Genomic DNA, 15,282 nt, shown 5'->3' on the forward strand with positions numbered 1-15,282 from the left:
CCCGTGCCATTCTGCCGACGTACATCGGCGTTAGGCGGTCGGCAAGTGGTTAAAAATCCCCATAGCCGACGCTTAATTTTTTTTTACTGGTTACATGTTTTGAGTTACAGAGGAGGTCTAGGGATAAAATTATTTCTCTCACTCTAACGTTCGCGTCAATACCTCACATATGTGGTTTGAACACCATTGTCATATGTGAGCAGGACTTATGTATGTGTTCTGCGTGTGAGCACACGGGGACAGGGGCGCTTTAAAAAAAGGTTCTCTTTTTTTATTATGACACTTTTTTGGTAAAATTTTTTTTATCACTTTTATTGTTATTACAAGGGATGCAAACATCCATTGTAATAGGAATATGACATGACAGGTCCTCTTTACAACCTCTGTCTGACTCACCGATCATAGCGGCGAGTTGCTATAAGCACCGGAGGGTGGCGGGAGGGGGGGACCTTCCCTCTCGCCTCCTGTAAGAATGATCAAGGGTGTAACAGCCGCTATGATATTTCTAATGGTGTAGGAAATCGCCGGCTGAAAACAGCAATATCTGAATGATGTCTGTAGCTACACCCATCATTCAGATATACTCGCTCAAAGTCGGTCACCTCATATGACGGTGGGCATGAGGCGATTAAAACCCCCCCTGCCGCTGTAATTCAGGCGTCCTGCACCCCAAAAAGGGTCCGGGCGCCTGAGTAGGGGGTGGCAGAAGCGGCCATAGATAGATTCATGCATTGCATGAATCTATCAAAAGGTGATAGAGGCGTGGCAGGAGAGAGGGGACGGCGCTCCCGTGCGCCCTTAATGCACGGGCCGCTATTGTGTTCTGCCAATATTTTGATCCTGATGAAAACAGGCTGGGTATGGACTGGTCTGGTAGCCTGGTCTGAGTGGTAACTTACAAAGTGAAGAAGACATGAACAACATATTAACATAATACACTAACTATCTTTCCAGCAAATCTAGCAATAAATCAATAAAAATGCTTTTCCTCCTGAGAGTCCTGGGCTCCTGGCTGCTAATGCTAACTGCTGTTACCTGTGGTTTCTTGCTGTTCTTGTTGCTTAGGCATGCACAGCAGGCACAGCACAGCAGGTAGCAGAATATAATTGGGCGGCTCACAGACTGCCAGTGTCAGCCCAGCATATAACTCAGCTCGTCGGCAGCTTGAGTGGGCGGATCCACAACAACAAGATGAGAGTGACACGCCTACACTACACAGGCAGCCAATCAATGAAGTGGAGGGCGGAAAGGCTGACCTGCGGAGCTGTGTACACTGCACAGTGTAAACAGCAGAGAGAAGCCAGTAGAGAACAGTCACAGATGTAGAAAAAAAAGTCTGTGGCGGCCACGATTGCAGCGCGGCCGCGGCGGACATTAAACACACACAGGTGACACACAGAGCAACAACACCCAATGATTCCAGGGGGGGGGGCAACCGCCCCACCTTGCCTGTATTTGCGGACGCCCATGAGTCCATCCAGTTCAACCTGAGTGAGTGTCTATAATTGTCCCTATCCCTGTACATTGCACACTCACATTGGTCCCTACCCTCAAGGAGCCCACAATCCAAGGTCCCCATTCATATACCAGGGCCAATTTTGGACAGAAGCCAATTAACCTACCTGCATGTCTTTGGATTGTGGGAGGAAACCGGGGTACCCGGAGGAAACTCATGCAGGCACAGGGAGAACATGCAAACTCCAGGCAGGTAGTGTCGATTTGAACCAGCGACCCTTCTTACTGCTAGGTGAGAATGCTAACCACTACACCACTGTGCCGTCCTAAAATATGAATGAGCAAGCAGCACTGTGGCTCTCTGTGTGTCTATCAGGGCTTCTTGTACACATACGCAGTCCAGTCAAGGGATCATAGAGTGCTGCAGAGCTGCCATAGGCAACTTCTCCTCTAACAACCATGTTCCCTGAATCGAGGGGCTCTCCAAAACACTTTCCCAGCATGGCATCCATAATCAACACCTTCCAATTAATCAGAAATAAGGATTTCCCAGTATCCAGCATCTTTCTAAAGCTGACCTCATCTTGGGAGTCTAAAGCAATGGCAGAACCAAGAACTCCTGACATCTGTCCCATAGCATCAGGATACTGGCCTGAAAAGCGCTGGAATGAAAATAGGCCAACTGGCTGCCATCATCCCCAGTACCTTTGTGCGTGCTCGAATCCAGGGATTTACCAAATGCCCTTAGGGGACATAACCTGAGTTTCAAGACGACAGGCACTTTTGCTGGGGGTGGGGAGGCCACACACACACACACACACACACACACACATTATATATATATATATATATATATATATATATATATATATATATATATATATATATATATATATATATATATATATATATATATATATACACACACACACATACACTATATACATATACTGTATATAAACACACAATCACACACAGTATCTCACAAAAGCAAGTAGAACCCTAAGTAAAAATGTCCAAATTGGGACAAAAGTGTCAATTTGTGTGGCCATCATCTTTTTCCAGCGCTGCCCTAACCCTCTTGGGCATGGAGTTCACCAGAGCTTCACAGGTTGCCATTGGAGTCCTCTTCCGCTCCTCCATGATGACATCGTGGAGCTGGTCAATGTTAGAGACCTTACGCCCCTCCACTTTCTGTTTGAGGATGTTCCACACATGCTCAATAGGTTTTAGGTCTGGAGACATGCTTGGCCAGTCCAGCCCCTTTACCCTAACTTCTTTAGCAAGGCAGTAATCGTCTTGGAGGTGTGTTTGGGGTCCTTATGTTGGAATACTGCCCTGCGAACCAGTCTCCAATGGTAGGGGGATCATGCTCTGCTTCAGTATGTGACAGTACATGTTGGCATTCATGGTTCCCTCAATGAACTGTAGCTCCCCAGTGACAGCAGCACTCATGCAGCTCCAGACTATGAGACTCCTACTACAATGCTTGACTGTAGGCAAGACACACTTGTCTTGTACGCCTCACCTGGTTGCCACCATACACGTTGACACCATCTGAACCCAATAAGTTTATCTTGGTCTCATCAGACCACAGGACATGGTTCCAGTAATCCATGTCCTTAGTCTGCTTACCTTCAGCAAACTGTTTGCAGGCTTTCTTGTGCATCATCTTTAGAAGAGGCTTTCTTCTGGGACGACAGCCATGCAGACCTAATTGGTGCAGTGGCATATGGTCTGAGCACTGACAGGCTGACCCCCCACCCCTTCAACCTCTGCAGCAATGTTGGCAGCACTTATACGTCTATTTCCCAAAAACAACTTCTGGATATCATGCTGAGCATTTGCACTCAACTTCTTTGGTCGACCATGGTGAGGCCTGTTCTGAGTAGAACCTGCCTGGTTAAACCGCTGTATGTTCTTGGCCACCGCTCAGTTACACGATATTGGCAATCTTCTTATAGCCTAGGCCCGTAATGGCGAACCTTGGCACACCAGATGTTTTGTAACTACATTTCCCATGATACTTATGCACTCTACAGTGTAGTTGAGCATTATGGGAAATGTAGTTCCAAAACATCTGGTTTGCCAAGGATCACTGGCCTAGGCCATCTTTATGTAGAGCAACTATTGTTTTTTTCAGAGCCTCAGAGTTCTTTGCCATGAGGTGCAATATTGAACTTCCAGTGACCAGTTTGAGAGAGAGCGATAACACCAAAATTTAACACACATTCTCCCCATTCACACCTAAAACCTTGTAACACTAACAAGTCACACAACACCGGGAAGGAAAAATAGCTAATTGGGCCCAATTTGGACATTTTCACTTAGGGTTGTACTCGCCTTTGTTGCCAGAGGTTTAGACATTACTGGCTGTGTGTTGAGTTATTTTGAGAGGACAGTAAATTTACACTGTTATACAAGCTATACACTCACTACTTTGCATTGTAGCAAGTGTAATTTGCTCAGTGTTGTCACATGAAAAGATATAATAAAATATTTACATTATTTTGGAATATTTCTCCTGTGGAAGCAGTACCTTCCTTTTGCCGTGTTCAGTACTAAGTCTAAGTACTCCAGATAGTGTGTCGGAATCAAGACCAGCTTTAGGTGGTTTAGTGAAACCTCTAGAATCTTTACTGTCTGTTGGACATTTGGGGGGTTGATTTACTAAAACTGGAAAGTGCAAAATCTGGTGCAGATGTACATGGTAGCCAAACAGCTTCTAACTTCAGCTTGTTCAATTAAGCTTTGACAAAAAAAAAATGGAAGTTGATTGGTTTCTATGCAAAGCTGCACCAGATTTTGCAATCACCAGGCTTAGTGAATTAACCACTTGATGTCAGTTGCTGAGCCAATTAGCTCCCTTAGAAGATGGAAAAGACATGACCAGTAATCGTAACTTGGATTTTCCTAAAAGCATCTTTCAGGAAAGCAACTTGAAAGCACTTACCATCTAGGGTGGGACAAGGGCCTGCAGGACCTTTCAACCAAATCCTCGATCTTGTCCAACATGTCCATGCTATAATGTTTGACGGTTAAGTTTCTCTACATCCAAGTTGCTTCCCTACAAATTTGTCCTGGACTGGCAGCAGCTTTTTTAGGCCCAGGTGATAGTCAATGCTCTCAGTGTGCAGAGATCCCCACTGGATCCTCCATACTTAGGCCTGCATAAAGGCCAGTCTAAGACAACTAGAAACAGCATGTCTGGGAGCCCTGCAACCTTTCTTGGCTCCCAAAAACAAACAAAAAAAAAGTAGATTAGTCTTTCTAAAATGTTTGGATGTCTTGACCCTTTGTATGGTATCATGAATCTGAAGACTACCAAAGAATCCTGGGGTGCAATGTAGGGCCCAGTGTCAGAAAATTGGGTCTCTGTCAGAGGTCATTGGTCTTACGGCAGAACAATGACCCAAGGCACATGTCAAAAAAGCACCCAGAAATGGTTTAAGACAAAGTGCTGAAGAGTACTGAACTGGCCAGCAATGAGTCCAAATCGAAATCTAAATTCTAAATCCCATAGAGTAGACATGTGTAAATAGCTAATTGATGGCTACAGGAAGCGATTGATTGCAGTCATTTTTTTTCCAAGGGGTGTGCTACCAAATGTTAAATTGAGGGTGGCAAGCATTTTTTCCAGTCAATTTTTGGAGTTTTGCGTGGAATCTGTCAGATTTGGCTTTTAGTTTCTCCATGTTTTTGCGTCATACCAATACAAAGAAAAGAAATAAACATCAGAATGCCCACACATTTCTCAGGGCGAAGTGGTGCATTATCTGACAGAAATGCAGAAGTGACAACATATGCAGGGTGGCCAGGCTGTGCGAAATAACATACCTGTACGTTGTTTCCTTCTCCGATTCTGGGGTGCGCACGCGAGACCTCCTCCCATTGTGATTGGACATGGGACCCGCCGATCGTCTGTAGGAGAGACAGAACGGCGGCCTACCTATGTAAACAAGGCAGACCACTGTTCTGTCACAGAGGGACAGAGAGAGATCTGCGATTCCAGCTAATCAAGAACACAGATGTGTTCTCTTCCTCCAGTCAATCCATCCCCCACACAGTAAGAAAGCACACCCAGGGAACACAATTGTTGATCACCATTCATTACTAGTAAAAATTACAAAAAAAAAAAAATTGCTCAACCCGATCACAATGCGCTAATTGGGATTTTTAACCAAAAATATGTAGCAGAATACATATTGGCCTAAATTGAAGAAGAAATTTGATTTTTTTACATATTTTTATTGGATATATGTTTTATAGCAGAAAGTAAAAAATTGATTTTACGCTTTTTTGTTTATAGCGCAAAAAAACAACAAAACTGCAGAGGTGATCAAATACCACCAAAAGAAGGCTCTATTTGTGAAAAAAAAAGGAAACCAATTTTGCTTGGGTACAGTGTCGCAATTGTCAGTTAAAGTACTGTAGTGCCGAATCGCAACAAATGGCCTGTCATTAAGGGGGTAAAACTTTCCGGGGCTGAAGTGGTTAAAAGGCAGAGGAAAAATTCTTTCTCCACAACACAAAAAAACACTAGAATCTACTTCAAATGTGGAAGGATTAGGATAAAATGTTCAATCTTCTTAGTTTAAGGCACTTAAAAAAGTAGAAGGAAATCGGTGCACGTAAGGAGAGGATTCTAGTATTTCTAAGTCAGAGTTTATCAACCTTTTTTCAGTCAAGGCACTCTTTAAAATGGACAGTCTCAAGGCACCCCATTCCAAAACGCAAAATACTCCTCTAATAGCTTTACATAATACAGCAACATCCACACATAGGACACCTAGTGTTAGAGGCAATTTATTCTTCAAAAGCAAATATCCTTTTGCACACTAGTACTGACTAGTATTCCAATTTTCTCTTCTGCCTCAATTTCTCTCCATCAGTCAGCTGTCACCCCAGTGCTGAAGGAGAGGGGCACATGAGGGTCAAACAAGGATGTTGTGGAGGCAACAGACATCCTCTTCATTAACTGATGGCATTGGTTGTTGTGTCTAGAAAGTTGTAATAGTGCATAATGAAAACCCGTGGCTTTGTGTAACTAAAAGGCAGGTTTGATTCACCTGCTGGCTTGTATACAATTTTTTTATACATTTTTAAGCATTTTGCCAAGGCACTCCTGAAGAAACCTCAAGGCACCCTGGTTGAAAAAGGCTGTTCCAAGTCATTATCTCAAAGATACACTTATCTAAAATGTGGTCACTGTGGTGAAAGGTTTACATGAAGAGCAGAACAGCTGATCAGAACGTGTGCTCTAACACTAGTGAACATGATAAAAACAGATTAGGTTGCTGTTACTTACAGCATCCATGTGAAGTAAGACACTTGCAATAGACTGAAGAAAATTTGGCAATTGGTATATGTTGTCCTCTTCTGTGTCGGCCTCTGTGAGATACATTTGCTTGCAACGTTGAATAAGTTCAATGTACATAAAATCCACATCCTTCGCATTCACTGCTTTACATGGCTTTAAAAAGGCAAAAAAAAATTATATTTTATTGTGGAGACAAACTAGGGTAATTTTTTTGGACTTAAACTTAGTGACACCACCATTACTATACGAATATATACCAGAAATCACTTGCTAATATACAGTAATATATAGACAATTATTTCTTTTGGAATCTAAACCTTCTGACTGAAAAGCTACAACACAAAAAGACTATTTGGAACAAGCATTTATGGGTTCTTGAATATAAGACATTTTTAGACATATTGGCTGCTCGTTTAGTCTCTTTCTTTAATCATTTGCAAGATAGCAACCATCTCAAACAAGAAGAAAATATACTGAAGCTTTTATTGGTAAGATAACCTATGCTTAGTAAAGACTCCACAGGTCAAACAGGCTTAATTTGAAACTGCCAAACTCACTAAACCCAATTCAGACAATACTGACTCTAGCAAAAGGGATTAGAATGCCTGTAATCATTATTGAAAGTGAAAGTAAAAGAAAATCACAAATTTTGGGTTGTCCCCAAAAAATTCATAGAGGGGAAATTTTCCAAAGGGGACACTAGTTCTGGTAAACTGGGGGTCCCCAAAGAACTCCCTTAATTTGTAGGGCATTTCTTTCACTTCCTGTTTATGGGACAGGAAGTGAAGAAATCTATGAAATGGGATGCAGATGGCAAAAAAAAATAATCCGATTAGGGGTTACTACCCTTCCTTTGCTCTGTCCAAAAAAAAAAAAAAAATTGTTTTGCCTACAGTTCGTTCTATTTTAAGTATCATTAACAACTATCCATTGAGGCACCTAGCACAGATGCTCTATATTACTGCTACTTTTGTGCTGGTGATGGAAACCCTATTGCAATAAAAGTTTAAATCAGATGTTAAATTGGTCCCTTGTGGTCAATGGAAACACAAAATGTGCACTCTTTGACAATACTGCCCTCATCCACATATCGTCCTCACAACTATCCCCAGCTTACTTAAAACTATTGTCATTATTAGATCGATTGTGACTATAAACGGGCCTCTTGGTTAATAAAAACAAATCCTTAGCCCTGAATATTAGCTTGCCAATAGCGAAAAAGTTACTTTCTCCATCAAATTTTTTTTAATTAAAAATGGGCCTTTAAATCTATCCCGTATTAAAAAAATGGGCCTTTAAATCTATCCCGTACTAAGAAGTTTCCCTGACCCCTTCTCTGCACACATTGTTCCAAGAGCACTATCCTTCTCTAAACAAATCACTTGTTCTTTTTGTATATGAAGATGTAAAAAAGTTATGGCCTGGTGCATGTTAAAGGAAAATTTAATGCGACTAAAGGGGATTTTACTTTCTATTCTAATGTACATTCCACATACTCCCATACTGATCATGTCTTTGCATCCTTGGCAATAATTACCTTACTTTTTTTCATAAATTTGGCATGGAGTTCCCTCTTGAGAGCTTATAATTCTGTCAGTCGCCTCCGTATATACGGAGATCCGACTTGGAGGCGACGTCCATTGAAATCAATGGGTACCAGTCACCTACAAGTTGGATTCAAGTAGTAAAGGAACCTTCTCTGAAGTCGGAGCGACTTCAGTAGTGTGCACTAAGATGGCTCTCATTCACTTACATTGATTTTAAAATGTTGTCTGACTAGGGGCGATCTGAAGTCTGATCTGAGTTGCCCCTGTGTGAACGGACCCTCACGGTCCAAGAAGTACTGCAAGCTATTAAATAAGCCCTGATGAACTTACGCCATCTATTAGAAGAAATTCTCCAATCTCCTAGCCCCTTTTTGACATTATACTTTAATGCGATCCATCATGTGGGCCCCATAGACTCCAACATGATCAGAACTTATAATATTCTGCTCCCTAAACCACATAGGGATCCTAGCGATGTAGCCAATTACAGACCTATTTCATTCCTTAAAAGATTTAAAGTTGTTTACAAAAATAATTATTTGCTTTCCTTCTTGAACCTCTATACTCATTTAGTTCAGGTTTGTTTTCCCCCCACACAGACAGGCGGCTGATCAGGTGCATTGGGCCATTGATTTGATCACTCTTTATTCCTCTTAGGATGGGAAGGGGATGAAAGGGGATGTTGCTTTCATTAGATATTAGGAAAGGCATTGACTCCGTGTCCCAGCTTTACCTTTTTTTGCATTTTAACTAAATGGAAATTTGGGTCAAAACATCTGGCTTCTTTTCATTCTCTGTATAGCACATCTTCTGCTCATATTGTGTTGAGAGGCCATAAATCGGACCCATTTATAATTGCGTCAGTACCAGACAGACTGCCCACTTTTGCCCCTCGTCTGTAATAACTATTGAGACACTGGCTATAGCAATACGTAGAGATTCCAATATCTTGGGTGTGCCGAGTTGAGATCTCCCCTAGGAGCATACACTATTTGCGGACGACTTAATGCTTTTCATTACTTCCTCACACATGACTTTACCAAACTTATTTCAATTATTACAGCGTTCGGGAAGATTTCAGGGTTGTTGGTCAAATGGGAAAAATCAGAGGCCATGAAACTTTACCTAACAAATTCTGTAGTGCAAAGCCGGCGGTTGCTTTTTTCGTTTGCCTGGCAACAGTAAGCATTATTTTACTTGGGTTTCTAAACTCCTCGGATAATCAACACTCTATAAGACAAAATTACCCGACCCTTTTTAATCAACTGCTTGTGGATGTACAGACATGACCAATGTGGCTCTTTCTTGGATGGAAAGAATTGAGTCGGTAAAAACGCCCCTTCATATCTGGGGGATGTGCAATAAGATTAGACATTTCTGGGGATGTGTTCCCTCTTTGATATATTAGTTTATGAAGATTATTATAAAGGATACTTTAAATGTGCTGCTGAACATGCCAGTAGATGAGGACATCCCGAGACATACATACACATTCGTTTATTATGTTTTTAGCTGCCAAGATAGCCATTGAAATGGCTTGGAAAAGCCCTGTTGTTGACTTAACCTTGCTGAAACGCAAGTTGACCTGGATCATGCTTAATGAGAAGATGGTGAGCGTTTTAAAAATGGGACAAACACACTTTTTTGACAAGATATGGAAGCCCTGGCTTCCTTATTTACAAGTACCAGATATGGTGGTATTAGATTTGCTCCAGGGTTCCGGTCTGCCAGCAAGGAAGTCTCCTTTACTCCCTGGCTCTGACACAGAGGCCATCTGGAACCCGATCCAGCGCATCTGGCAGCTCTCAGCCAGGTCCTTGCGACCTGCTGCCATCTTAGCTACCTTCCACTCGATTCAAGGCTTCTGTCTTCTCTCTGCTCGGTTTGAAAATGACATCGCAACTCCCTCTTTTTATCCTACCTGCCGGCCACAAGGCTAGAGTCTCCGAACACCTTAACCCCTCTTCATGTGGGACAGGACATGTTGTTCTCTATGACCCAGTTGATCTTTGGGGGGTTGACATAATCTGGGGGATTTACCTGGATACCTCCTGGCACCCCAGTCCTAAGCGGTTTCTCCCAGTGTCTTGGATCTTGGATGAAGTTTGCATTGTATTACACCTTGGATTTATAGGGTGCACAGATCTTTTTTTTTTCATGATCCCAATCAACATTCCTACATCATTCTCCTAGGTTAATGGAGCTACTTCATGTGCAAAGTTGAGTTTACTCCACACCTATCCCTCACTACTATTTTGTCTCTTTAGAAGCAATGGGAGAAGTGGAACTGACACTTTCATCTCCCTTGGAGTAACTTCGTGGAAGAAGGACTATTAATTTGTTATTGGTATAAAAATGGCTAGCTCTGTTGCCAGTCGGTAGAGAGTTTAGTTTACTTTAGCTCATTATGGGGTTTTTTTCATGGCAACCAACCAGCTTTCTTAATATCGGTCATTTTTAACTGGAGGTATACAGCTAAAGTTCCCTCTCACAGAGCTCTCTCTGGGGGTGTGGCGATTACCTTTGCTGGCATTATAACCTTCCCCCTTGTCCTTTTTGTCCCTCAGGGTCCACTCCCCTTACTCTCAGGTTTTCCCCCCATATACCACTTCATATCTGCACCATTATGGAACTGAAATTGGTATTCTGGAATATAAAAAAAAAACAAAAAAACGAACAACAAGTTCAAGAGATCGCTTATGTTCAAAGTCTTACAAACCCATAAGCCGCATTTCCTTTTATAAGAGGAAGCTCATCTCTTAAAATTAAAATAAAATTCTGACTCTGTCGGGCTTGGGTACACCAGGCATTTCACGCTAATTACTCGAGCTATGCCAGGGGAGTTGCCATACTTCTAAACAAGTCCTTAACATATAAAAAAGGTACTGCATTGTGAGTTTGTATCCGAAAGCCAGATCTCATAATGGTTTTAGAACTTTTGTGTTGGGTAATTTATATATTTCTTCACCTTTTTCTCCTGGAATACTTTACAATATGCAGGAAAAATTGGCACCCCTACAACTAACTAGAGTTCTTTGGGCTGGGGATTAAATTCCATGCTACAGGTAGACTTTGAATCCTCTAGCTCATTGAGAACCCCCAATTTGGATCTGGGATCCTGGGCCTGGATATTTGATCTTACGGAACTATAGAGATTTAAGTTTCCTCGAGAACGTTTTTATTCACACCACTCCGCATCCCATAAATCAGGTTCCTGAATAGATCTGGCTTTTGGCAGTCAGCTGGTTTTACCATCTGTAAGGGCAACTTCCTACCTAATGGAAGATATTTCACACCACTCCCCGCCAGAGGGTATCTTAGTAGTGCGAAGTAACAAGTCTCTGGAATATTGGTGCCTCAATCCGAAATGGCTCCACAAGGAGAAGGTGCAGGGCCTGATGTCGGATTCAGCTTTTTAATATTAAGAAATGAATGAGCATTCTGCATCCCCCAATGTGTGTGGGATGCTTGCATACTGATTTTATACCAACTTATGTAGGGTCTTAACGCATTTGCAACTTCCTTCAAATGAGTCAGTTTTGCGGGTCCTGGTCCTGTCGGATGTTGCGGCAAAGGTGTTTGACTCGGTCGAATGGTTTTACATGTCCTCTGTACTAGAGGTGATGGGTTTTGGGCCATGCTTGATTCAATTAGAAGGTTTGCTGTCAGAACCGTTTCTTATTGGTAGGGGAACAAGACAGGGGTGCCTGTTGTCCCCGAAACCCATTTGCACTCACGATGGTACCCATCTACCAGGCTATATGTAAGGCTTCCCTTATTAAAAAAGATATTCCAGACTTACGGTTCCAGCGCCACATGAGGAGGATGTAATTGTCCTAAGCTTCCGCTGCACCCCCCCCACTACTTAGTGGGCACATATGGAATGCTTCGTGGAGCAATCATATGCGCGAGCTGCATCCAACCATGATAAACACCTGCAGGAGAGACGAGCACAGCCAAAATGCAACCGCTGCAGCCGCTTCCACAGCCTCCCTCAGCCCCAGGGACAACAGATGCCGACCCTGCTTCTCTTGAGGGCATAGCTCAAGCAGTAGTTACACTGCTAGTTCCTATACTCTCTGCCACTGTGGATGCAGCTGTTAATAGAGGGATGAAACAACTACACCTAGAAGTACATGCTCAGGCACAGAAGCTTACACAATGAGCAGCAGATCTCCTCTCTGGAAAACGAAGCTGCTGCCACATTTGTTACGTTGACATGTATTACTACCACACACAGAGAGATCTGGGATAAACTCAAAGACTTAGAAAATCGTTCGAGAAGAAATAACTTACGGATAATAGGACTGCCGGAATCAGTCACTACTACCCAGCTCACAAATATCTGCTCAAAAATTATTCCCAAACAACTGGGTTTCCGCATACCCTGTAGTTTTGAAAGAGCACACAGCATTGGACAATGCTCAGAAATCCGTGCCAAACCTCGCCACCTTATAGTCAAATATCTGAACTATGCTGACAAGAACGCCATCATGTAAAAGTTTTGCCTCACTGACAGTAGACAGCGCAAAATTACGATTGTTTGCGGACTACTCAGTCGAAGTGATGAATAGACGCAAGGCATTTTCTACAATCTGCTCCATTTTACACAATAACCAGATCGGGTTCTCCTTAGCATACCCAGCGACCCTCCGTATCCAACATACGAAGGAGAACAACTCACTTTCACCACGTCTGATGAGGTGGAAAAATATGTCAATACCATGGGCACAGACATGGATCACATCGATTCTACAGGGAGCTCTACTTCACCATCAACAATCCCTTCATCTGCACCTCCTAAACAACATCAAATTAGTCCAACCAAACCCCCGTACAAACGCATTTGTGTTACACAGAAGGATGACCGATCGGGGCACCGTTGACGGATCAGGGACAGGATGCCTTGATACATGTATGGGAGATGGGTAGTATTTATTACTCTCCTTTTATCCCTCTCTCTCCTCCTTGTGCTACCCCTGTCACTTCTGTACTTTATATGACTGATGATACACGTACCACAGTTAGGGCTATAACCAATGACTCTACCTAGGCATATCTATATTGATTCATATTTGATTCACGAGCTATAAATCTATATATGTTTGTTCATACCATGATGTTCAATGGTTTAATTTTTGTGATTACCACAGAGGCTGCAGCTACTAGTTTGGTCCAATGATCCCCCTCCCCAGATCCCAGCCAAAGGCTGTGTTCTTGCTCACTGGAACTCTCCCCTAATAGGGAGTTAATGCGCTCCATCTTTAACCTCTAGCCCTATGATCACCTTTTAAAAATCCACCACATCCTTTCCCTCTATTTCTGTCTACCCCTCCCCCTCTGGCTTAACCCCTGCTGCCAGGGGAGGAGTGGGAGATGGATGAGAACCGAGATTGGTAGTTGAACCTCATGTGGAAAAAAAGTGAAGTTTATAATGAATGTTAGTAATTTTTCCCACTTAACCTCAGTCCTGCTGTTACTTTATTCCGACAGCTATAAGTGCAGGTTAAAAGTAAGCACCTGTTATTTACGTGTTCCCTCAGGTGATCTATGCAGGTGCTCTGTCTACAAAGGGACTCTATTACGAGCCCTTAACCAAATATGATTCTTTAAATCAGACATGGCCTCTTCAACCAGTGGGAATCACCTAAAGTTCATTTCATGGAATGTTAAGGGGCTTCGCTCCCCGTGTAAGCGTATTGCCGTTCTTAGGCATCTAAAACGTCTCCGGGCAGATGTGGCACTACTTCAGGAGACACACCTGTCCGCAGATGATCTGGCGCGTCTAAGCAAACTATGGGTAGGCACAGTCGCAAAGCTGGTGTAGCTATCCTGATGCACAAGAATTTAAGACACACGGTAAGAGATGTCAAGACTGATTCGATAGGCCACAAAATTACTTTACACATAAAATTTTACACAAAACAAGTGGCTATCACCAACATCTATGCTCCTAACTCGCCAGACACCTCTTTCTTCGAAGACATGGTACAGTGGATACTCATTGCCCCCGAAACTAAGCATCTAGTAGGCAGATATTTCAATTCGGTCATGTTCACACTAGCAGACAAAAAGACCGAACCCGCCGAACGCATAACTCAGCTCTCCCAACACCCGGCTCTACTCATCTAGCACAATTTATTGCCTCCATGCAATATATAGATACTTGGAGGCCAACACTAATCAGGAATATACTTTTTCTCGCCCCTACATAACTCCTTCTCTCACATTAACTACTTCTTTGCCTCCCCTGCACTAATGGACTACTTCTTTGCACGCCTACCCTATGAGACTCAGGGATTATGGACACCAGACTTTCAGATCATAGCCCCATCATAATACATATGAACCAGACCACATCTTCCTCCACTTTGCCTATCTAATAGACAATGAAGACTTTCACCACAAACTATACGAAGCTTGGAATGAGTAAGTTTCCACCAACGGGGCACACATCACCAAACCCAACTTCTTCTGGGAAGTTGGTAAAGCCTTCCCGAGATTGAAAATCATATCCTATACCACCCAATTTAAGAAGCACAACAGGCAACAATACAACCAAGCTAGTGCAGTTTTACGAAACTGCTCACGAACACCTAATTCTAAGCCACACAACTGATAATATACGAACATGGAAGCAGGCTAAATGCTCTCATGATTTTTGGGCAGAACAGCAGGAGGAAGCTAAAATGTCACTCTAAATTACATCACAGGTTTGGTAATAAGGCAGGCAAATTGCTGGCTAAACTGTGCTCTGGACCAAGACGACCCACTTGCATCTCTACCTTGAGAGATGCGGATGGATCCCTGATCACATCGACTGACAGAATCAGTAAACTACTTACAAAATACTACCCAGATTTATATGCAGCCAATCAAATGGACCAAGCTGCAGCTGAAGCTCTCATATCCAAAGTACATCTACCCAAGCTCCAAAGTACACACTTAGAAAAACTCAAC

At 42.7% G+C, this 15,282-nt stretch overlaps 1 protein-coding gene across 5 annotated transcripts in view; it reads right to left on the minus strand.

The window, feature by feature from the left end:
• Positions 1 to 15,282, minus strand: part of PRKDC (protein kinase, DNA-activated, catalytic subunit) — a 794,135-nt gene that overhangs the window by 662,529 nt on the left and 116,324 nt on the right. For all 5 annotated transcript variants that reach the window (XR_013277654.1, XR_013277655.1, XM_077492661.1 and 2 more), the window contains exon 12: positions 6,764 to 6,928. Coding sequence is in view for 3 of the 5 variants with exons in the window: in XM_077492661.1 (XP_077348787.1) it covers positions 6,764 to 6,928 (165 nt within the window). In the remaining 2 variants the exon portion in view is untranslated. The remainder of the gene's footprint in view (positions 1 to 6,763; positions 6,929 to 15,282) is intronic.

The sequence above is a fragment of the Lithobates pipiens genome, unplaced genomic scaffold (assembly GCF_037356315.1).
Source record: "Lithobates pipiens isolate NorthernLeopardFrog02 unplaced genomic scaffold, aLitPip1_a1.2 Scaffold_19, whole genome shotgun sequence".
NCBI lineage: Eukaryota > Metazoa > Chordata > Amphibia > Anura > Ranidae > Lithobates > Lithobates pipiens.